At 37.2% G+C, this 26,023-nt stretch overlaps 1 protein-coding gene across 50 annotated transcripts in view; it reads right to left on the minus strand.

The window, feature by feature from the left end:
- ANK2 (ankyrin 2) overlaps window positions 1–26,023 on the minus strand; it is a 337,670-nt gene that overhangs the window by 155,276 nt on the left and 156,371 nt on the right. For all 50 annotated transcript variants that reach the window (XM_045997625.1, XM_045997636.1, XM_045997637.1 and 47 more), the window contains exons 3-4: window positions 18,534–18,632; window positions 17,130–17,228 (exon numbers count right to left, since the gene is read on the minus strand). In XM_045997625.1, the coding sequence (XP_045853581.1) occupies window positions 17,130–17,228; window positions 18,534–18,632 (198 nt within the window). The remainder of the gene's footprint in view (window positions 1–17,129; window positions 17,229–18,533; window positions 18,633–26,023) is intronic.

The following is a 26,023-nucleotide window of genomic DNA, read 5'->3' on the forward strand; positions in this document are numbered from 1 at the left end:
TTATCTTCTGTTGTTTGCCTTTGTTTCTTGTGTGTTTGTCTTGACTTTGTATGTCGTCTATACACTTTTTTTTTCTTTTAATATTGTTCTTTTTTTTTTTTTAAATCTGAAATTCAGATATGGGTTTTTTTTTTTCATTTTATTTATTTTTTCAGTGTAACAGTATTCATTCTTTTTGCACAACACCCAGTGCTCCATGCAAAACGTGCCCTCCCCATTACCCACCACCTGTTCCCCCAACCTCCCACCCCTGACCCTTCAAAACCCTCAGGTTGCCCCAACCTCCCACCCCTGACCCTTCAAAACCCTCAGGTTGTTTTTCAGAGTACATAGTCTCTTATGGTTCGCCTCCCCTCCCCAATGTCCATAGCCCGCTCCCCCTCTCCCAATCCCACCTCCCCCCAGCAACCCCCAGTTTGTTTTGTGAGATTAAGAGTCATTTATGGTTTGTCTCCCTCCCAATCCCATCTTGTTTCATTTACTCTTCTCCTATCCCCCTACCCCCCCATGTTGCTTCTCCATGTCCTCATATCAGGGAGATCATATGATAGTTGTCTTTCTCCGATTGACTTATTTCACTAAGCATGATACGCTCTAGTTCCATCACTTTTTAAAAGCAGCTTCCTGTCTGACAATTGTTTAGAATCCTCCACAGAAATGAGAACTCTCCTGAGGATGCAATAAACACCCAATAAACAGCTGACTAACAGTTTACTCTTACCTTTAATTTATTCAGTTCCTGACAATTATAGAAAACTCAGATTTGTACATTTCTCCTTTATTCAAGTTTAACATTTAAAGGTACCAGGTGACTCACCACCACCACTGCATTCTACAAAGGAGCTGAGGTGGCTGATAATAATTTTAACTTACTCTCATATAATTCCAAAATACTGAAAGCCTTTATCTCATGTTTCACTTGGCAAAAATGAATAGATACCTCATTAAACTTTTAAGCTATAACTGAATCATTGTATTGTTTATGTTTTTGGATTTGTAAACCAAAAAACAAGATGTCAAATGAAGCTTTTAAGTAATCATGGAAAAAGCAAATAAATATTTAAAGTAAAGAAAATATTAAAAAGGAAGAAAGCAAGTGAATTTATTAAAATGGAATACCCAAAATATAGTAGAGGGCATCTACCCACTACTATGCCTACCCAATATCCTTTCTCTTTTTTAATAGCATCCTGGTTTTTTCCTTAAAGTATCTATGTTTCCCCCCACAGTTCATATAATTCCAATGGAGCTGAATTCTTCTTTTCATCTATGAGCTCCAAGCAGAGGATCAGATGACTTTTTTTTTTTTTTTTTTTTTTTTTTTTAAATGCAGTTTCATCCCTGGTGCCGGTGTGGAGTTTGGTTAGGAACCTGTCTACATTAAAGCCATTCAGTTTGAGATACTTTTTTTTTTTTTTTTAATTTTTATTTTTTAGTATCAGATGACTTAAGCCAATCAACACAATCCACTCTATTGGATACAATGACTGGTTCAAGTTTGGGCAAAAGAAGTAAAATGGTGCAATCAGTCAAATTCAGGATTCTCTTTTGGAAAGCTGGGACAAGGCTCCCTTATTTTGACTCTGAACAAGAAAAAGTATGGCTGCAATCGTAGGTCCACAAAGGAAGCCAGCATAGAAAAAGCTTGCATTGCAGAAATCACAGCAAAGAGAAGAGAATCTGAGCCCTTAGTTATAAGTAAGCCAGTGGGAGGAAAAACAAACAAACAAACAAAAAACCTGAAACAAATCAATATACTACTGGAGTTTACCTTACCTATTTTAACTTTGTATTCATGAAAGCCAAGGAAGTCCCTTTTTAAATTACCCGAGTACAAAGTAAGTTTTTTCTTGCCTGCAACTGAAGACATTCTAGTTGATACAGACATCTGTACTAAAATATAGCTTATCCTACTGTCATTTTTTTAAAATGAAGTATTTTCCTGGGAACCTGGAATATCACAAAGTATATCACAGAAATAAAAGTATTAAAAGCAGAATTTACTCCTATGTTAAAAATATGTTTTTCAGTAACCCTGAGATACATCTGCAGAAAAAGTATAAAATCGATTTTTAAGAATAAGATTAAACTACAAAAAAAAAAAAGCAAGTGGGTTATTTTCAGTAAAGAAATAAATTTTCTCTTCTAAGAGATGAGATTTTAAAATAATTTTTTCTATGTGAGTGGCAAACAAAATAAGGTATTCAATGGTAGGTTTTCTTCCATTGTTATTTCTGCATATATAATGCTAACTTTCATTTAAGTTGATTGGAGTACTTGGTATTCCAATTTAAAAACTAAAACATAGTTGAGAGTATGTGGACACATAAAACACACTGACACACTCCATTAGGATTCAAGCATTTTTTTTTTTAAATTTTTCTAAGTAACAATCTCCTTTTCTCTGCAAAATATTTGCTGTAAGTTTTTTCAGTCACTCAAAAGTGGTCAGAATTATAATGCTATTCTTACCTCTTACCTGATATTAACAGGGATAACCAAAGTTTCATTCATATTATACTATACATATTATACAGATAAAGGGCTAGTATCCAAAATCTATAAGGAACTTAGCAAACTCAACACCCAAAGAACAAACAATCCAATCAAGAAATGGGCAGAGGACATGAACAGACATTTCTGCAAAGAAGACATCCAGATGGCCAACAGACACATGAAAAAGTGCTCCACGTCACTCGGCATCAGGGAAATACAAATCAAAACCACAATGAGATATCACCTCACACCAGTCAGAATGGCTAAAATTAACAAGTCAGGAAATGACAGATGCTGGAGAGGATGTGGAGAAAGGGGAACCCTCCTCCACTGTTGGTGGGAATGCAAGCTGGTCCAACCACTCTGGAAAACAGCATGGAGGTTCCTCAAAATGTTGAAAATAGAACTACCCTATGACCCAGCAATTGCACTACTGGGTATTTACCGTAAAGATACAAACATAGTGATCCGAAGGGGCACGTGTACCCGAATGTTTATAGCAGCAATGTCTACAATAGCCAGACTATGGAAAGAACCTAGATGTCCATCAACAGATGAATGGATCAAGAAGATGTGGTATATATACACAATGGAATACTATGCAGCCATCAAAAGAAATGAAATCTTGCCATTTGCGACGACGTGGATGGAACTAGAGCGTATCATGCTTAGTGAAATAAGTCAATCGGAGAAAGACAACTATCATATGATCTCCCTGATATGAGGACATGGAGAAGCAACATGGGGGGGGTAGGGGGATAGGAGAAGAATAAATGAAACAAGATGGGATTGGGAGGGAGACAAACCATAAATGACTCTTAATCTCACAAAACAAACTGGGGGTTGCTGGGGGGAGGTGGGATTGGGAGAGGGGGAGCGGGCTATGGACATTGGGGAGGGGAGGCGAACCATAAGAGACTATGGACTCTGAAAAACAACCTGAGGGTTTTGAAGGGTCAGGGGTGGGAGGTTGGGGGAACAGGTGGTGGGTGATGGGGAGGGCACGTTTTGCATGGAGCACTGGGTGTTGTGCAAAAAGAATGAATACTGTTACGCTGAAAAAATTAATAAAAGGGGGAAAAAAAAACAAAAACAAAACAAAACAAAACAAAACAAACTGGGGGTTGCTGGGGGAAGGTGGGATTGGGAGAGGGGGAGCGGGCTATGGACATTGGGGAGGGGAGGCGAACCATAAGAGACTATGGACTCTGAAAAACAACCTGAGGGTTTTGAAGGGTCAGGGGTGGGAGGTTGGGGGAACAGGTGGTGGGTAATGGGGAGGGCACGTTTTGCATGGAGCACTGGGTGTTGTGCAAAAAGAATGAATACTGTTACGCTGAAAAAATAAATAAAATGGAAAAAACAAAACAAAAAAAAAAACCAATAGAAATTAAAACAAGACCTAGGGGTATACCCAGGTTCAGTAACATTTGAGAAACAGAGAAGTTTAAGAGCAGCAAAGCCTTAGTATAGAACTTTTCCTTTGTTAAGTGTGGGTTTTGGTGTGTGCTGATTTGCCCTTCTCTGAGCTCTTTTAAAAGTTAGTAGGGAGTTAGAATAGTGGGGAGACCATGAAAGGAAATAGATCCATTAAAATAAGCAGCCTCAAGTGATATAGTCAACAGCTGCTTAACACAAGTTCTAGTTCACAACTTGCCAAAGATACAACCTCAAAGAACGATTATTGTCAATGTAAGGATCCAAAAACGCACATAGACAACACCTGAACCACTCCGTCACATGCCCAGGCTTAGTGTCCTTTGTAGCAATTTTTAAAGAATTTATACCTTGAAATACAATCATATTCACAAAGGACTTAAGGTTATTTAAAAGACTTTGTATACAAGGGTGCCTGGGTGGCTCAATTGGTTAAACATATGCCTTTGGCTTAGGTCCTGATCTCAGGGTCCGGGATCTAGGGCTCCTTGCTTAACGGGGAGCCTGATTCTTCCTTTTCCCCGCCCCTGCTCCGCTCCCTCTTGCTCTCACTCTCTCTCTCTCTCAAATAAATAAATAAATACAACCCTAAAACAAAACAAAACAAAACAAAACAAAACAAAACAAAACAAAAACCAACCCATTTTGTATATATGTATAGTTAACATATATATCCATAGTGAAGATAAGAGCATAAGAGCTGACTTTGGCTATAATAAACTTTGGCTGCAGAGGTCTGGTGGGGATAAGCAAAACCCAGAATGAGCTGGATGCAATAAAACTGAACTTTTGGACTTTATCAGCCATGGAAATAAGGAAAATATAATAGATGATGGGAACTGTCATATTTTTGAAAACAGAAACCTGCTGATTGCCATCCAGAATCTTGATTTTCATACAAGGGACAGAGAATACAAAAAAGTTGGTTGTCTAGGGGTGCCTGGGTGGCTCAGTTGGTTGAGCAACTGCCTTTGGCTCGGGTCATGATCCTGGAGTCTGAGGATCGAGTCCCGCTTTGGGCTCCCTGCTTGGTGGGGTGTCTGCTTCTCCCTCTGACCCTCTCCCTTCTCATGCTCTCTCTTTCTCATTCTCTCTCAAATAAATAAATAAAATATTTTTTAAAAAAAGAAGAAGTTGGTGGTCTAAATGTGCCTGAGGCCGTTCCTTGGAAGAGTTCTCTCAGGCACATACATGCCATGGAAAGAAGCATCATGGAAAGGAGAGGCAGTTCTCACCCAGGAAAATAAACTCTAATTAGAATCTGAGGTCGCCAGGTGGATTCACGCTGCTCCTGAAAACTGTGTGGCAGACGCATCCTTCCTGAGACAGAGGCTGCCTAACTCCAACCTAGAGGTACCTATAGCAACACTTTCCATCAAAGTGTTTGATCTGCTTTAAAAAGCTGGGTGCAAAGTTCTTGATCTCAAAATAGAGAAACTACAATTTGTACCAGAAGAATTCTGAGGGAAGATGTCACCCCTCAAAGCTCACCCATAAAAATATGTAAGCATGCTGTATACATTCTTTATCCTCCCATTAAAAATTCTAAACAAAAATATTTTTTGATAGTTCTGCCTGGATAAATTGGCTTCAAAATGTACCCAGAAACAACCAATGAGGCCGATCTGTCAGATGTGTTTTCTGGAGCATGCCTGCCCACAACAATTGTCATGCCCACTGAGACAGAAATTATTATTATGTGTTCAAATGATGATATTTTAACAGATCTCAGTTCACAAAGGGATAGCTCCTCATTTGTGTTCTTAAGGTTTCTTCATTGCCACTGAACTGCATTCTTATCCTTTCTTGGTAGCAAGTGAATCTTTTTTAAATCATGTAAGTACAACAACAGGTTGTTTACATAGAAGCACCTTTAATTTAATACATCAGGAGATAGTGCTTCCCTTTCCTGTTGTTAACGAACAGCACTATTTGGGAAGGCTTATCTTGTCTGAGATTGTCGATGGTATCTGATAGCTTGGCCTCAGTTTCTTTTTTTTTTTTTTTTGAAGATTTTATTTATTTATTAGTCCTGAAAAGTGGTAACTGCCCAAATAAAATATGTAGAATGGAACTTTATATTTAGATTTTATTTATTTATTTGACAGAGATCACAAGTAGGCAGAGAAGCAGGCAGAGAGAGGGGAAGGGAAGCAGGCTCCCTGCTGAGCAGAGAGAGCCCGATGTGGGGCTCAATCCCAGGACCCTGGGATCAAGACCTGAGTCGAAGGCAGAAGCTATAACCCACTGAGCAACCCAGGCACCCTGGAACTTTATATTTAAAGAAAACCAACCCAGATCTATCAAGATCATTAGATGTTTTTAAAACAGCAATTTAAAGCTGTTTTTCCACACTTTCAATTTCTACACTAGATTCATTGATATATTGTCTTAGATATAAACAATACTTTTTTAGCTTATGATAATCTATGTAGAATTTTCCACATTTGGGATTACCCTCTGAAAGTGTTTTCAAAAATAATACTTGGTTAAAACCATATTTTGTTAGTTGTACTTTCATTTTTACCACCCAGCATATGTATCTGAGATGAGAATTCTCATATTTTAACCATTTATCTGAAGCTGCCTGTGTCTGTAGGTGGTCAATGTCTACATTCTAAATGTCCTCACTACTGAATTAAACTATTAAGTTACTATTGCATCAGTGTTTAGGATCATGCAGTTTATGCACCAGAACTGACAGTGTTCCAAAAAGCAGGTGAAAAGAACCGGTCATAGGAGCTACAGATTTCATTTTTAGTAGCAATCTCTTAAACTACATCAAGGAATTTTGTTGCCATCTTCTCTGTGCTACAGGGAGCAGAGGGCATACAGAGCAAATGCTCTTGCACAAATGAGCGTTCAGTGAATCTATGACTCAATGACATTCATTGAGTTCTTATGCCAGGCATTGTTCTAAGTGCTGTTCATGGATTAACTAATTCAATTCTCATAACCTCTATGAGGGAGGTTCTAATATGATGATGCCCCTTTCATCATTCTCCAAACTGCATCAGGGTGATATTTTCAAAATCCAAATTTCATCTTTTTCTACCTCCCACCTCTACCTCATACTGGGCTTAGGATAAACATTTTAAAACAAAATCCTTAATATGGCCCACAGAGTGATGCAGGATCTGATTTTCTCTTTCAGCCTCATATATATCCCATTTCCCTTTCAAGTTTCAGCTCCCAGATTTCTTTTAGGCTCCTGCCTGTGTTATTTCATTTTCCATAGCACACTGCATCTCCTCTTTCCCTGATTTTTATGTTAATTCCTTTTTGTAAGAGAACAGCTCCTGGAGGGCATTATGCTAAGTGAAATAAACCAGACAGAGAAAGATAAATATTGCATGGTATCACTTGTATGTGGAATCTATTTCTTCTTCTTCTTCTTCTTCTTTCTTTTTTTTAGTTGAACTTACAGGAACAGAAAGTACAAATATGGTTCTCAGGGGCTTGGGACGGGGCTGGACGGGGCTGGGGGGGAAGTGCGGTTAGCAGGGGGAGCGGCGGGGGGTGGTGTGAGGGGGGAAACTGGGAGAGGCTGATAAAATACACAAACTTTCAGTTGTAAGACCAGTAAGTTCCAAGACTCTAATATATAACATGATTACTATATAGTTGATAGCACTGTACTGTACAACTGGAATTTGCTACAAGAGGAAAACTTAAATATTCTCATGAAAAAGGGGGCGGGAGAGAGAGAAAGGGAAATAAAGGTACATGGGAGGCCATGAACATGTTAATTAACCTGGCCTCCTCTCACAATGCATACATATATCAAATCATCACATTATACACCTCAAATACCTTATAACTTTATTTGTCAATTATACTTTTTTTTTTTTTTTTACTTCATAGATACAACTTTTATTTTTAATTCGTTCCCACTATTCTGGATCATTTTTTTTTCCATTTTATTTATTTTTTCAGCGTAACAGTATTCATTCTTTTTGCACAACACCCAGTGCTCCATGCAAAACGTGCCCTCCCCATTACCCACCACCTGTTCCCCCAACCTCCCACCCTTGACCCTTCAAAACCCTCAGGTTGCCCCAACCTCCCACCCCTGACCCTTCAAAACCCTCAGGTTGTTTTTCAGAGTCCATAGTCTCTTATGGTTCGCCTCCCCTCCCCAATGTCCATAGCCCGCTCCCCCTCTCCCAATCCCACCTTCCCCCAGCAACCCCCAGTTTGTTTTGTGAGATTAAGAGTCATTTATGGTTTGTCTCACTCCCAATCCCATCTTGTTTCATTTATTCTTCTCCTATCCCCCTACCCCCCCATGTTGCTTCTCCATGTCCTCATATCAGGGAGATCATATGATAGTTGTCTTTCTCCGATTGACTTATTTCACTAAGCATGATACGCTCTAGTTCCATCCACGTCGTCGCAAATGGCAAGATTTCATTTCTTTTGATGGCTGCATAGTATTCCATTGTGTATATATACCACATCTTCTTGATCCATTCATCTGTTGATGGACATCTAGGTTCTTTCCATAGTCTGGCTATTGTAGACATTGCTGCTATAAACATTCGGGTACACGTGCCCCTTTGGATCACTATGTTTGTATCTTCCCGGGGGAATTCTACCAAACATTTAAAGAAGAACTCATTCCTATTCTCCTGAAACTGTTCCAAAAAATAGAAATGGAAGGAAAACTTCCAAACTCATTTTATGAGGCCAGCATCACCTTGATCCCCAAACCAGACAAGGATCCCACCAAAAAAGAGAACTACAGACCAATATCCTTGATGAACACAGACGCAAAAATTCTCGCCAAAATACTAGCCAATAGGATTCAACAGTACATTAAAAGGATTATTCACCACGATCAAGTGGGATTTATTCCAGGGCTGCAGGGTTGGTTCAACATCCGCAAATCAATCAATGTGATAGAACACATTAACAAAAGAAAGAACAAGAACCATATGATACTCTCAATAGATGCTGAAAAAGCATTTGACAAAGTACAGCATCCCTTCCTGATCAAAACTCTTCAAAGTGTGGGGATATAGGGCACATACCTCAATATTATCAAAGCCATCTATGAAAAACCCACCGCAAATATCATTCTCAATGGAGAAAAACTGAAAGCTTTTCCATTAAGGTCAGGAACACGGCAGGGATGTCCATTATCACCACTGCTATTCAACATAGTACTAGAAGTCCTAGCCTCAGCAATCAGACAACAAAAAGAAATTAAAGGCATCCAAATTGGTAAAGAAGAAGTCAAACTATCACTCTTCGCAGATGATATGATACTCTATGTGGAAAACCCAAAAGACTCCACTCCAAAACTGCTAGAACTTGTACAGGAATTCAGTAAAGTGTCAGGATATAAAATCAATGCACAGAAATCAGTTGCATTTCTGTACACCAACAACAAGACTGAAGAAAGAGAAATTAAGGAGTCAATCCCATTTACAATTGTACCCAAAACTATAAGATACCTAGGAATAAACCTAACCAAAGAGACTAAGAATCTATACACAGAAAATTATAAAGTACTCATGAAAGAAATTGAGGAAGACACAAAAAAATGGAAAAATGTTCCATGCTCCTGGATTGGAAAAATAAATATTGTGAAAATGTCTATGTCAATTATACTTAACTGAAGCTGGAAAAAATAAATTTTAAAAATAAAATTATCTATGTGTTTGAAAAAAAAATACACCAGAAATCAATTCAGCCATCACTTCCTCAGGTCTTTCCCACTTCCAGCCCCATCTTTGTATCTCTAGCAAATATCAGTGAGCACATCCTGAATACACAAATACCTGCTGAGTGATGGACGGAGTGAATGATTACTCTCGATTTTCTATCGGCAAGTTTTATTTAGTTTATTTAGTGTCATGTTTTCACATTTTTTGTTTTATTTTGTGATCTTTGCCTGGAAGGATCATTGCTTTGAGGTCTTCCTAGCATCTTACCTGCTGTGGAACATATATGCTGTGCTGTGGGATCTGAGGTGAGTAGTGTTACAAGACTATTTTAACTATTTGCTGCCAGAGTTGCTTATCCTCCATTTTAACTCTGAAGGATAGAAAAAGAAGGGTCTTCTGTATGAAATTTGAACTTGATTTCTATTAAGAGAAATGTAGAGTCGTCTTAGCCATTTTAGTCTTCTCTCTACAAGTCTTACCTTTCTACAAATGTAGTTCCTTTAAAATACAGAAATAGTGGACATGGATAGGCTTGTGAAGTGAGAAATAAATAGGACATCTACCACAGATATAGATTCAATGATGTTTATGTCTTATTTCATTCAAGTCTCAGGACAAACTGATAATGAGTATTCAACTTTTTCATACCACTTGTCCCCAGATAAATGAACATAAAGACAAAATATGCGTGTATTAATTTTCTTTCAAAAATGGAACATTGTTTATTTTATTGCAAATGAAAATATTATCATGTCTTTTCAGGTATGTGTATGTGTGTGTTTGAAAAGACTAGAATTTTTAATGTTGAAATTCTGCTAGAATGTGAGAAATCCACTTTATGCAAAATTTTAAAGATGTCAATTCTCATCATTTCTCTAAACATATCAGAGAATGAGGAATTGGAGAAAGCATACTTCCTTTGTTTAACTTGGAATACTAAGCAACACAGATGCATTTGCAAGTGTGTAATCACCCAATAAACTGATTTGCAGAGTCAAAAAGGTTCTGTAACACAAACATGATTAGACTTTATTTTATTAGCTCTTAGTGTCCTAAGTTCTTTCTTATCCCCGGCCAAATGCAAGTACATGCTTTCACCTTAACTTCAGAGAATTTATGTTACAATAATTTTCTTAATTAAAATAACCAAGAACCTTATTAAGAAAGGACCATATGTATACATTTGGAGAAAAAAATGCTGAAAACAAAACAACTTTTTTTGAATCTGTGATTCTGGATCCCATTTTATACACTGTGTGTATGTGTGTGCATGTGTATGTGTGTGTGTGTGTGTGACTGAACAGAATGTTCCATTATGAGTTTTTGCTGTGAGAGCCAGGGATAGCTCCATGGCCATATGGAAGCAATTCAGTGTAATGGGTATGCTGGCCAACTGTGTAGGTTTTCTTCCTCTTCACAGCCCAATTCAAATTATTTGTAACAGTGGGTGAGGGCCAATGAAGAAAAAAATTATTGGAAGCTATACCTGCATAAGATATTTATCATTGCATATAGTGGGCACATGCACCCTTTAAATTCTACAGGTATAACTAATGATCATGTAATCTTGCAACTGGCATTAATGGTCATGGTCTAAAAATCTAAAAGCTAAAAAAATAAAGTATAATCATGTTGTGTTACTAATAGGAAAGTCTTTTTGGAATGAAATTTCCAAGATTGAAAGAACAAGGAATAGTGAATATAAATAAGCAAAGGGATTCAAGAAAAATAGAAGTAAATTTTGAGTAAAATATGTTATGAAGAAAACCAATTCACAATATCTTATTTGGGCTAACTCACCAATAAAATAAAATGAAAAGAAAAAAAAAACTGGTCCTAGAATCCTCATGATATTGAAACATAAAAAAATTTAAAAAAAGTAGAATAATGCAAACACTGATAAGAAAAATGTATCAAAAAGATATCACAAACTAAACTTCAGGAAGTATATTTAAGCCTTCCATTGGATTAAGAATTGTGTTTGATAAAAGAACACTAAGAGAATGGATGGCTGAGTGAAAAAGTCCCAGCTGTGGATAGGTGTCCCAGTGCACATGAACCCCTTTTATTTGCAAATGCCTAGCTTTTGTGGAATGCTTTTAGTTATTCCCAGCATCTGAGCAATTAGACCTGGAAAGAATGGACTGCATCTAAACCAGGAACCTGGCTCTTGTGGGGGCTCAATAACACCGTGAACCTCCCCTGGAAGAGGAAGAAATTGTGGAGAAAGCTTTAATCAGTGAACTCTGTAGATTATTGGAAGGAAGTTGTCCATTCCAAATGGTCCTGGGTTTGTGACTCCATCACTAATGTGGTATAAGACCTCAGATTTCCTGCTTGTGTCTCAGTTTTCCTTCTATCCAAATGAGAGTAATTGTAGCTAATTCACATCATTGTAAAGATAAAAAGAGATGAAATAACACATAAAAAATACACTTTAAAATTAAGAAGCTGAGTGTAAGGTATTACTATGGGGTTGTACTTTGGTGGCATCTGGAATCTACCCGGACCCACTCTTACCTCCCTAGACACATACTTCCACCTAATGAGTCTTGTGGGAATTTCTGGCCCACCCTTTCTTCTAATGAAATCCCATTCTCCTTTCTCTCTATAACCATTAGGGAACTCAAACACCCCAGGACCCACTGTATAAGGTAAAAGATAGTCAGAACGCTATGGTTGATAAGTTTTACTGTACCCATATTCCACGATTTCACTTAATTTTTGCTGTATGGAGATATTACATATTCTAGAATCCAGTGTGCTTATTTTATTACTGTGGTAAATAAAATATGCATCACATGAACCAGCCTGCCATGTTTAAAAAAAAAGGATATTTTTAAAGTAACTATTTTATTACAAGGGATATTCTGATTTTAATGATTTTACATTAGAAAATATAATAAAAATCTAAAGGAGAAATAATCCTGTGTGAGAAACCAAAAGCGACATTTTATTGTCGAGAAAGTTAAAGAGGGGAAATTTCTCAGGCCAGATTTCCTTGGCAGCAACAACAGAATCTCTTCATGTTTGGAATATTTTTGCAGAGCTATCACATTTATAGTTCACAGAAAACACTGAGGGGAAATCCTTCACCTCACACCTTTCACATGGATGCTACTTCAGGAAAATCTGCTTACTTGCACCTTAGTAGGGTTTGGGCCAGAAGAAGAAAGAATGATAAAAACTGTTTTATAGGATCTGTAGGGAATGTACAAGTGTTACTGGAGCTGAGAAGCAGCTTTGCCCAGGGATGAAGATTATAAGCAAGTGAGTGAATCATCTTTGTCTCAGTCTGTCATCGATAATGACAGAATAAATGAAGATCAGGAGAATGTACACAACACACTGGAGATAGTGCCTGGCAGTCAATATTATTTATTGTACTGTTATTAATGTCTACAGTTAAGAATGATTAGAATACACAACAAAGCTTACTCTTACATAGGAAGAATATACATGTGTATGTTTACCCTCCAGTCATAAATGTGCAAGGTATTACATCAAATTCTAAAAATGTAAAAAGAGTGAGAAAAATTACCCTCTCCCAAGAAATATACCACCTTGCAGAAACTGTAGATGTATATCACAAAAAATAAACCTGAGGTAGGCAAATATCATTCAGGCAAAAAGTGCTACAAAAATTTAAAGGCATTCATCTCTCTGAGAGTCTTTTAAAAAATTTTTTCAAAGTTTCCTTTATAATATATAATTGGAACTTTTTTTTTTTTTTTAAGTTGTAGCTCTGGGGCTCCTGGCTGGCTCCGTTGGTTCAATGTCTGACTCTTGGTTTTGGCTCAGATCATGATCTCAGGGTGTGAGATCCAGCCCCACACTGGGTTCCAAGCTCAGTACAGAACCTGCTTGAGGTTCTCTCCCTCTCCTTCTGCCCCTCCTCCCACTCATGCACACTCGGTCTCTCTCTCCAAAATAAATAAGTAAAATCATAAATAAATAAATAATAAAAATAAAAGTTGTATCTCTGAGTCTAATAGGTTTATAGAGTATAAAAGTGACAAACAAATGCCAGTACAAGTAGCTAGGAAGCATCCCAGCATTACTTTTGTAGGATGGTCTACAAGATGTTAATATGCCTAGTAAAGATTGTAGGAGAGTAAAGATGGGTCAGAAAGCAAGCAACCATCCTCAAAGCAAATAGCTTTCCTGCAATCATTCTAATTTAACTTCTAGCCCCATTATTTCACCAAAGAGCTTTCATGGAGGTCTTAATGAGATCTCCATGCTACCAAATCCAGGAGAGCAAAGAACCAAGCCACGGAGCTACATAGTCTGAGCAATATTTAAAATCATACGGAGAATTGATTCAGTTGAGACCACACTGCTACCTCTGCTGAGCACAGAAACTTAAACATGGGTTGAGGGTTATTATATTGATCACATAATTCTACTTAAAATACTTAAATTGCTTCTGCTGATATTCTGGAATTCTTAGTGAGTTAAGGACTCTGCCTACCAAAACTGGCACTGTGTTATGTGAAGGTAAGCCTCCCATGCATTTTACAGTTTAGGTAGCGAATGCAGAAAAATCCACAATGTGTACCTCTCCATAACCTATGAGCCCTGTGAATGTTTACTGAACACTTATTACTTGGAGCTTTCCAGAGAGCTTTTTACCTTCTTGATTCAATAATCTTAGTGGTCTATTTCCAAATCACTCAGAATAACCTGTATCTGCCTTGCACTATGTTCTCAGAAAGATATAGAAGGTATAATTTGAGGATAAAATTCAAAATTTACCTTGAGCATTTGGTATTCCTATGACCCTTTTCTGATTCTCAAAAGGAAGTGTCTGTCTGCCATGAGCATAGTCCTACCCATCCACCTGAGGTCCAATGTCACCATGTAAGAAATCTCTATCTTAAACAAGACAGGACTAATGAGAATCAGGTATTATAAGGACTCCTATCCTCTCTCAATGGCCATTGAAACCATGCCTTTAGACTTGTTCACACACAGGAACAAAATAATCAACCTGTTTTATATAAATTCCTGCATCTTAATTTCAATCAGTAAATTATATTTTAAGTAACAGTATTTTTTGTTAATTGGTAGTAAAGGCCACCTAAATTCAATATAGTAAATAATGTCACAGGGCTTATTAAATCACTTAGTCATTTAGAAAAACACCCTAAGTTTAATTATTAATTTTTCTCCAAAACTTTCTCACAAAATAAAAACAGTTTGATGCTATTTGTCAGGATTCCCTATAATATGAATCTAAACTGAGCAAATTAAATACAAATAAAGATTACTTTAGTCTCTCAATAACAATATAAATCTTCCTGTAGGATCTGTTATCAACTGGCATGATTATGGCTATAAAGAACGAGCTCATTGACTCTTGAAAGCAAATTACTAATTAAATGGTTTTAGCTTGTTCTCCTTGAAAACTCTCCAAAGCATGTACATTTCCAATAATCACAGTATGATAACTGATAGAACTTTTAACAAGAATTTATTTCACAGGATTTTCTACCTATCAACTTTTACGAAATCGTAATGTTCAACTAGTCATTCTGAGAAAAGTAACTAAGCTCTTTTCATAGATACTAATAGCACTAACAATTAGCAGGTAAATTTTCCATTAAAAGAAACCTACAGGCAGTCGAACTTGACCAGGCTTTCATTGCCATGCTTCCTAAATAGACAAACTCTTGATTTAGATCTACAGTTAGTGAATCTTACCGCAAAGTCCTTATACCCAGTTTTCTGTTACATTCTCTAAAGCAGTGCTTCTCAAAGTGTTCCTGAACCAGCAGCGTCAGCATTACGTGAACTCGTGAGAAATGCAAATTCTCAGGTCCCACTCTAGAACTGAATCAGAACCTGAGGTTGGGCCCAGAATCATGGGTTTCAACCAAGCCCTGCAGGTGATTATGATGCCAGCTAATGTTTGAGAATCTTTGCTCTAGAGCAAAAATAGCAAGACGTTCTCTTGCTGTTCTAAAGAAAAGGTTTTAATCCCTTACTTTAGAGCAGTAAAATCTTTTGCAAGTCCTCTGTATCTAAGACCAAGATGCCATTATACTTTATAAAATATATGGGAATTCTTTACAGGTGGTAACAATTTAAAAAATCTTTTCATATAGGGGCGCCTGGCTGGTTCAGTCGGTTAATCGATTAATCGGCTGCCTTCGGCTCAGGTCATGACCCCAGGGTCCTGGGATGGAGCCTGAAGTTAGGCTCCCTCCTCAGTGGGGAGTCAGCTTTTCCCTCTCCCTCTACCCTTCCCCTCTCGTGCACTCTCTCTCAGGCTCTCTCTCTCTTAATAAATAAATAAAATCTTTAAAAAAATTTTGTTCGTTTAGTGAAGTTTCTAGAATATGGCATTTTTTCAAAAATGCTAAAATAGAGATGCATATTTGGGTTTTAAAAGAAAATATGGGTTTTAAAAGAAAAATGTGGTTATTTAAAATAGTATGCTATTACAGAATAAAAATAATGTCTTCTCTGTCATAATTTCAACAGGTTCTTCCCTATAATCAAAGTCCAAGAAAACAGGGCTGATTCTCACTTTTGCCCCATAGTATTTGATAGGTCTAGAACCATGACTACATGATGAATGAATGAATGAACTAAATAGGTAGAGATATTTCTACACAGAGGCCTTCAAAAGCAAGCTGGTGAGATTATCCCAAAGAATAGACAGACAGGAACTGATTTATTTTGCCAATAGTCCCTGTGGCATGGCCTGTTACATCAGAAAGGCTAAAAACTTCAAAAAAGAGAGAGAAGAAATGGATTTATAAAGAAATGCACCTCATTCAAATACATACAGTTTTAAAGCTGTAGCTTAAACTATTGTACCAAAATTGATTTTATTAAGTTGGTGGTCCATATAAGTAGAGAGAGAAATAAACTTGCAGTTGACAGATTTCTATTAAAAAAAAAAAAATGCACCTCAGTTTCTACATAGAAACCTAATAGATACCAAAGGTAAGGCTTTGGGCAAAGCAATATTTTTTCACTCAGGAAATAGGGATCCAGTTTATTCTTATTACATGCATCATAAGGCTGTGGGTCACGAATTTTCCTGTTAACTTCAGGAGTTTTATAAAGTCCATATTTGGGGTGTGAGGTAATTAGTGTGATTCCCACTTCATAGCAGATCTCCTACTGGAACGCTAATCTCCTGAGACTGTTTAAAATTTAAGGAGAGAAAATACTTTTATAGCACAACATAGAACTCACATGAATAATTCATATTTCACAGATGTCACTGTCATTGTGGAAAAAAACACTTTATAGTCTTTTTTTAATGCACTTAGAATGAGAGACCACTGTTGTCAAATGTTCAGTGATATTAAGAGGGAGATCATGATACATCAAAGAAAGAAGAAATATCATTGCATGAGTTAATAAAATAATTGGCTGAAATAAATAATAGAAGTATTTATAGTAAATCTATCTACCACCCAACAGCTGGCTCAACCCATTAAATCACTTTCACAGAGCCATTCTAATTTGAATTCATTTCCACAAGAGAAAATCTGAATGGAATACCTGAGACTGGGCGTTAATATTGGCTCCTTCCTTGACAAGAACTTTGACAACTTCTGCTTGTCCGGCCAAAGATGCAATGTGAAGGGCCGTGTTTCCCTTCTGTTTGGAGAAACGGAATAGGAAATGTCAGAGGTTTCCAAATTTTGTAGAAATCAAATGTACAGGCACTTTCAGTTTGGCTAATTACTTCAAGTGGTTAAGGCATAGTAGCCCACCTTGGGAAGGGATGGTTGTCTGCCGTCAAAACACTGAGCCTCCCATAATTGTGTTTTCCTTTTCTAGCCTTCACAGTTCTGGGGCAGTGTTTAAGAACACAGAAGACTGAGTACTTATGGAATCAAATTTGGGATTTGGTGCATGTGCGTGTGTGTGACAATTTATTGCCTATAGTAAATTTGTATTCTACCTTTTCTTTGGAATTGCTAGAGAGATTTTGTGTTTAAATTTCCACTGGAATTTCTCTATATTGTGAACAGGGCCAGTCTACACTTTGGCAACTGTGCATGCATGAGGTGTTAGAAACCCAGGTTAACTGGCCATATTCCTAATTTATTCCAGTGCTCTTTTTGTCTCTCCCTGATCAGAATAATGCCCCAGCTGAAGGCTTGAGGGGCTGAAGCCACTCTGCTTCTCTCACAACCATATTGTCAAACTCAAGCCCTGATCAACAGGCTTGATTCTGACTGGTTACTGGTTTTCTCCGCATTAAAATTTTACCTTCCAAAGACAAGGATTTGTCACCACTGTATTTTTAAAAAATATCTCTTGTTTCTGAAATGATGCCCCAAAGACAAGGTTCAAATATATTACAGTAAAAGAAATATCAACAACAACAAAAAAAACAGCTTCTAACATATCAAACACCTTGTACAGTTCTTTAAACAGGAGTCCAATTTCTCTACATACACACATTAGAGTGAGAAAATCTAATTTTCCCAATAATTCAATCCATGATTCAAACTCTTCTCCATTATAGTATAAAAGATTCTGCATATTCTCTTACCAAGTTAAATGAATATAATAAAAGATATAACAAAGCATGAAAATAACTTGTCCATTTCCACTGAGAAGTTTACTACATCAATTTATATATTTTTAATCAATTAACTTTAGGAAAATAGGTGTTATTGTCTATAAAGGATTATATCCATCTACTCTCTCTGTGAAAAAAGACAAAATATTAGAAACCAGGTACATAGAATTGTTCAGTCTCATGTTTTATAAAACCCTAAAATGAACCAATTCCAACTTTCTGCAAAGTTTAGTAATAAGAGTTGCATATCAGTTCTGCATTGTCAAGTGTCTTGGTGTTCCAGCAAACCTCTGCAATGTATAACCAGAGAAAGCAAATTTAAGTCATTTCCTCTGTTGCAAGGAAATAAATTCTCCCAGCACAAATATTACCTTGGTGGCAGAATCCACAGAGGACCCTCTTCCCAGCAGCTCCTGAACCAGGCCCACGTGACCCTCCTTGGCAGCCAGGTGGAGAGCATTGAGTCCATTCTGAAAAGAGAAGCAAACAAGACTTCAGAAGTAGAATAATGGTTGTGGACAGTAGCTGATTTTCCTGCATGGATCTAACCCAGAGACTAGACAGACTTGGTTGTACTTTTTCTTTTTGCATTAGCTTGAGATTTGTCAGACAGACGAATTTCCAGTGTTAATGATTCACAGAGGAAAAAAGGTAAATATTCATTAAAAATATGGATTTGGCAACTTTATCCCAACAAACTTTTTTTTTCTAATGAGAAATAATTTTCTAATGAGAAAAAAAAAAAAAGAGCAACTCTGTATCATTTGTTGCACCAGCCAGAAATAAAATTCTTCCCAGTTTCTAGAACACGGAGTTTAAATAAATCTTACTTTTTAACAAATGGGAAGGAAATGTCTTTTTCATAAAAAGTCATTAAAAAGCCGTAGGACAATTCTAAGGTAAAACAACTCTGCAATAACAACTTTGTACTTAAAAGACATTTAGTACCATATCACTAATTTGCCTTTAGATTTTTTCCTCCCAAATTTAATATTTTCCTTATAATCTGATACTACTGTAATATCTGATTCACATTTATCTAAATTCTTAAAAAATTACTCACCAGAGCACTGAAAAAACTCGTTGACAATTTTACTAAATATGGTATCTACATACATTATATTGATCTCCCCCAGAAATGACTTAATCGGTCAATCAGGAATTCCCTGATCAGTACCAATGAGGTGATCTGTCACATGGGTCCTCTCCATTCCTCAAAGGAAGATGAGGTAATCTGAATGTTAAGACCCCCTGCTTTTTCCCTAAGGGAACGTGACCTTGCCTGGACCATTACTTTGCTCTTGCTAAGAATTTTCTTGCCCCACCTTCCTTCCTATAAAAACCTTCCATTTAGTACTACTTCTTGGAGCTCCCCAATACTTGCTAGATGGGATACTGCCCTTTTCATTAACTGTTTAATAAAGCTAATTAGATCTTCAAATCTAATCGGCTGAATTTTGTTTTTTAATACATAATAGGAAACCAAATACATATACAAATTGTTGGATGACAAATTTCCTATTTGCAGTCACTGTATATCTTATACTGAACTTCAACATTTCACTTTGAGCAGCAGATATAGTCATACTATCAATACAGGCATGTCATGGTTTCCATATATTACTGACACAAAATGATAAGAATTAAAGTACTTTCAAAATTTGTTATTCCTGGGGCGCCTGGGTGGCTCAGTGGGTTAAGCCTCTGCCTTTGGCTCAGGTCATGATCTCACATTCATGGGATCGAGCCCCGCATCGGGCTCTGCTCAACAGGGAGCCTGCTTCCCCTGTTCTCTCTACCTGCTTCTCTGCCAACTTGTGATCTCTCTCTCTCTCTGACAAATAAATAAATAAAATCTTAAAAAAAAAAATTGTTATTCCAAGAAAATTTAGCAAATGAATCAACAATTTAACAGAAACTTGAAAAAGATAGTTCTAGGACTCTGTTCTATCAGCATGCAAATAATGTTAACTGTGTTAACTATATACAAATGATTCAACAAACAAAAATTATTTTCCACTCTCTTCACCTGACCAAAGTTGTTTTCTGAGTTATTCAACACCCAGTCTCATTGGTAACAGGAAGTACTTAATTTAAATAGACATAAATTACTTCACAAATAGTAAACTCATTATGACACAATGAAGGGAAAGCAGTACGATCGTAGGGTAGGAATTTTTAAGGAGATAATCAACCTGATATTTTAGACCCTTTAACTTTACTGTTACCTTATTATTCTATATATTTTTCAGCATGGCATTGTTTAGTTTTCCTAAGTTGCTTACAGGAAGAAATGTTTTACTCTGTGGCATGAGCCATTACATAAATGTCTTTCAAGTTGGATCTGTTATTTCAGTCAGTAAGAAACAAATGTTAAAATCACTGAGAATTGTTAGACGGCCTAACAAATTAATACTTATTCATTTTTTAAAAAATATTTTATTTATTTATTTGAGAGACAGCATTAGCATACACACGATCAGGAGGCAGGGCAGGAGGGAGGCAGAGGGGGAGGCAGAGAGAGAATCTCAAGCAGACTCCCCGCCCAGCCTGGAGTCCACTCAGGGCTCAATTTCAGTACCCGGAGATGATGACCTGAACTGAAACCGAGAGTGGAGTTGGATCCTCAATTGACTGAGCCACCCAGACCCTAGCAAACTTATATTTAAAGAATTTTTCATTTTCGGATGTCTATTATAAGAAGTTGCCCTTCCTTTTCCTCAATTTTTACCTCTGGTCCACCTGAAGTTTCCACTTGAGAGTTTGAAAGGATGAAAGGACCTTTGAGTCATCTAATCCCATCATTTACCTAAGACTCTGCCCACCCCACGTCTGACACACAGGATGTACTCCATAAATACTGTTGGATGAACGAATGAACCTAAAGAGAGCATAGAAGTAATATTTTGGTAAAGATTACATTTGCAAATAATCAAAACTATGTTTTTTAAAGATTTTGTTTATTTGAGAGAGAGAAAGAGAACAATTGGGGGTGAGAAGGGCAGAGGGAGAGGGAGAAGCAGACTCCCCACTGAGCAAGGAGCCCCACTGGAGGCTTAATCCCACAGAACACTGGGATCATGACTTCAGCTGAAGCAGATGCTTAACCAACTGAGCCACCCAGGCACTCCCAACAAAGAGTCAAAACTATTTAATATATTCGAAAGGAAAAGACTGAGTTGTCCCTAGAATTTATAAGCTTTCTATAGATCCGAATTTTTGTTCAAATGGGACTAGATTTTTCTCCAAATGATTGGTTTGGGAATATTTTTTCCAGGTGTTTGAGTCCTCCTACCCATAGAACATCTGGACTTACTCTGTCCTGGAATTGTCATGGTCACCAGCTAGACTCCAAGATATGACCTTTATTGCCCACCTGCTTATACCCACCACCTTTGTCCCATGGTTTTCTTTGAGCTCCTTTCCAGCTTATCTCTTAACTCAGGCAACTGGAAACCAAAACTACCTCTCCAGGCATGCAACTGCCCTGACAAGACCACCAGCTAGCCAAGACCACCCAGTTTGAGCTTACCCCTGACTCGAGCCTACACAGGTAGACCATGGAATGACCTCTAAGATGACTGTCAACCAACTTTACCTCATTATAATACTAATGTCTCCACCCAAGGAGAAACATAAGTTTCATTTACATAACACACAATGTGTATATAGGTATGTTTCCTTAAGGGGCATACAGGGTCTTATGCCTGCCTCTACCTATGAGGACAGGGCTTCCCTATCTAAATATTCATCCTAACCCTAAATAAAAGGAACCATTCACCCTGGCTCGGGGAAATCACAGCTTTGGAAGTTATTCCCCATGATCTCCTTATTTGCTGAAAATAAAGTTTACTTCGTGCGACAACTCCAGCTGGTGTATCTCTGACTCACTAAGGAGAGAACTCATGTTGGCTCAGTTACACTTTCTTTTTTCTAAAATCTGATGCCATATCATTCAGTAAGTTCTTACCTGAGGGGCAAACAGTTGTCTTGTTCAAATAATAAAACCTCTCCATGTATGACTTTCTGTATTGATTCACTCTTTCTTCCTTTCTTTTTTTTAATAATCTCTACACCCAACATAGGTCTCAAACTCATAATCTTGAGCTCAAAAGTTGCATGCTCTATTGACTGAACCAGCCAGTCAGTTGCCCCCCGTGTTGGCCCATTCTTTATGAAGTTCCTCTTCAAGACTGGAAGAATGGGGAATCATTTTATTTGTTCTGCAATTCTCTTTTAGTTTTGTGGGGGGGAGGGGAGTATTTTTGTTAAGTTTGATACCCCATTGGAATTTTCTCATTGACTCACTTTGACTTTTTAGTAATTATTTAATCTGATGTCAATGTTTATTTAACTTAAAAGAAAAATTTAGCCTATTAATTGAAATTCCAGTTGATGGAACATGAAGGATTTCCACCTTACGTTCTTCAGAGTCCTTTAACCACTCCAAATAGATGAAATTGAAAGAGAACTTGAATTACCTCTATTCTGGCCTCTGTCTATACTTTCTAACTCATTAAGTTCTTTCCCGCTTATCTTTTAACTCAGGCAAAAGACTTGGTGGGCAAAGCACCCTGTGATAGGAACTGAAACTACCCCATCAAGCAGTACAACTGCCTTGATCTGACGCCAGTGAGACCCCGCATGACTGACTTCTAAACTATGATGGACAGACCTTTTCTGCCCATCTACACACACCCACCAACTTCGGTCCGACACTTTTCTTACATAAACCTAGAAGTATTTTCAGCACTTTGGAGACAGTCTTTGGGACATTGGTCCACTGTCTTCTCGGCGCTGGCCTCACTGAAATAAATCCCTGCCTTGTTTCACCCCCACTCATCTCTCTGCCGTTGGATTTTGTCAGGGATGATTGGCAAAGCCTGGTGTATTTGGGACACCCAGAGTCCGGCACTCATATACCCTTGCATCCCAGTTACAAGATTTCCCAGACTAAGCCCAAGGCTTCTGAGCTGTGATCAGCTGAAAAAGGAGGATAGAAGGAAGAGAAGAATAAAGCATCTCCTCAATGTTTTCAATATTTGCCAGGGATTTCTCTCTTAGTTCCTTAATTTAGTATTTCTCAGTATCAGGTCTTCTTATTCTGTCATGGAAATATCTCACTATGCAAATCAACAAATAATATGTATCAGGGCTCCCCTTCCTCCCACCCCTCAGAGCCAGTTGTTAGACATTTACCAGCAATATCACTGTTTGCATGCCGAAGTTTTAGATTTGACAGCAGTTTCATCTCAAGAACAATGTGAACTAGAAAAATGACTTCCCAATAGTCAGTTTCTCTAAAATACAATGGCCTGAATCTGACCTTCATTTAGGTCGAAATTCTACAATACGGGCAGTATGTGGGTTCAGCCTACCAATCAGGTAATCTTTTTTATAAATTTTATAAAGAGCAAGCTTAGTAAATTAATTGCTCAATATATACTATGTGATGTTGCTAAATATTAAATTATGAAAATAAAGATAAATGATTTTTAAAAAAGAGTCAAGCATTTTTAACTACTCATCAATTCGTGATTGCTTAGAATGGGTCCTAGACTGGTTTGAAAATGATCTCAACAGTGGCATTCTGAATACAACTTTCTACTCACTTAAAATAAAAATGTTCAAGAATTAAGATGTTTAAAAGGTGTAAAGTTGGGATGCCTGATCTGACTCTTGGTTTTGGCTCAGGTCATGATCTCTCAGGGTTGTGAGACCAAGCCCCACACTGGGCTCTCTGCACCCTGCGTGGAAACTGTTGGAGATTCTCTCTGCCTCTTCCTCCACCCCTCCCCCACTAACACGCTCACGCACGTGCTCTCTCTTTTTCTCTCTCTTTCTAAAATAAGTAAATTGGGGCACCAGGGTGGCTCAGTTGGTTAAGTGTCTGCCTTCAGCTCAGGTCATGATAACAGGGTCCTGGGATCGAGCCCCCTGCTGAGCTTCTCCCTCCCTCTCTGCCACTCCCCCTGCTTATGATCTCTCCCTCTCTGTCAAATAAGTAAATGAAATCTTTAAAAACAAATTAATAAAATAAAATTTAAAAATCTTTTAAAAATTCAAAATAAATAAATAAAAGGTGTAAAATTTTCTTCAATTCCATGACTGGTCACCTCTGATGTTTAGAGGATTTTCACTACCCTTCTCAATTTCCCTTCTGGGGGATCCTTCTCCTTTTACTCTATAGTATCCACTCAGCTGAAAGCTTTAACTTGCTTTAACTTCTTAAATAATTGGCTAGCTTTCTTCTCAATTAATGACAAAGCTGATGCTCTAAGTTAAAAGAATTTTCCAATGAAAAAGTACCCTTTTGGGAGACACAAAGATCCTACTACATCACCGAAATATGGTTACATTTTATTGACAACATTGTCAAGAATATGATTAAAATTTTCCATATGAGGCATTAGCTCAGAAACCAAACTGTATATAATACATAAATTGAATTCAGGATATACATGGGTCTTTTAAATTTCTGTAATACTAATACTACAGAAATTAGAGTAGTTATAAAGACACAGATGATGCCTGACATTCTAGTTATAAATGCTATAAATTTTTAATCTGCCTTCTTTTAGAATGCAACCAAGTTGGACTATCACCTGATTGCTATCGTATTATTGAATTAGCTGTAGGAAATAGAAGACAAGCAATTTGCTTCATGCTTAATTTTTTGGTTCCAGAATTTCTAACCAAAAATAGATTTAATTAGCAATTGAATATGTTGAGTAACTGTGATCAGAAAGAGAAACTCAGCATCAACTAGACTTAAATGAAAAATATTTTATCTTGTGACTATGAGCTAATGTATAAGTTAATCATGTTTAAATGAAAAGTGATAAATAATCCCATTCAATAGTACAACTCAGCTAACTCTTAGAGAATACATTTATTTTGCAGTTAACCCATTTTGGTTAATCCCTGAAGTCATGTTTCTAAAAATCAGATTTCCCACAGGAGCCAGGCTGACATGCTTTAGCTTACCATGGTCAATTAGTTGTACTGGCCTACATTTCAAAGGATGTTATGTTGTTGTTAGAAATTCTTCACTTTGTCAGGTAAGGAAATGAGGAGATAGGCCCAAGTCAGATGTTTTTTGTTTTTTGTTTTTTTAAGATTTTATTTATTTATTTGAGAGAGAAAAAATGGTCAGGGGGAGGGCCAGAGGAACTAGCAGACTCCCCGCTGAGCAGAGAGCCTGATGTGGGGCTCAATCCTAGCACCCTGAGATGATAACCTCAGCCAAAGGCAGACGCTTAACCAACTGAGCCACCCAGACATTCCTAGTCAGATCTTTTATATTTGGGTGTACATACAGGGTAGGTTCTGGACTTTCCCAGTAGTGCTTCCCACACATATAGTATTTGAGGCACATATCCAAAACATATTATCAGTTTCTGCATTTATTAGAACACTAATCATGAGCTTACTGAGTAATGGCCAAAGAATCTTCTGAAACAATTCATATTTAGCAGAAACAATAACTATTCATTCTCAATTTTAAATTAATGTCAGGTTAGATATTCAGTTAGATCACCAGAAAACAATGCACCTGGAGTATGTTATCTCTATTCCCTACAGAAATGGCTTCGCTGACTTAGAAAATATTACTACATATTTGATTTATATGTAAAGTGAATATAAGAAATGTCCATCTGAGTAACATTTATACCCTTGTGTTTATTTTATATGGGTTCTCTGGATTAACTATCATTGAGTTCAGTAACAGGAAAGTTTAGTAATAGGAAAAGTCTCTGTGCTTCTTTTTACTAAATTTTAATTTAGGAAAACTGCATAAATCAATGTGTTGGCCTCTTTTACTGATTTCCAGATTTTTACTCTTTTACTGATTTATTCT

Source organism: Meles meles, chromosome 2, assembly GCF_922984935.1.
Source record: "Meles meles chromosome 2, mMelMel3.1 paternal haplotype, whole genome shotgun sequence".
NCBI lineage: Eukaryota > Metazoa > Chordata > Mammalia > Carnivora > Mustelidae > Meles > Meles meles.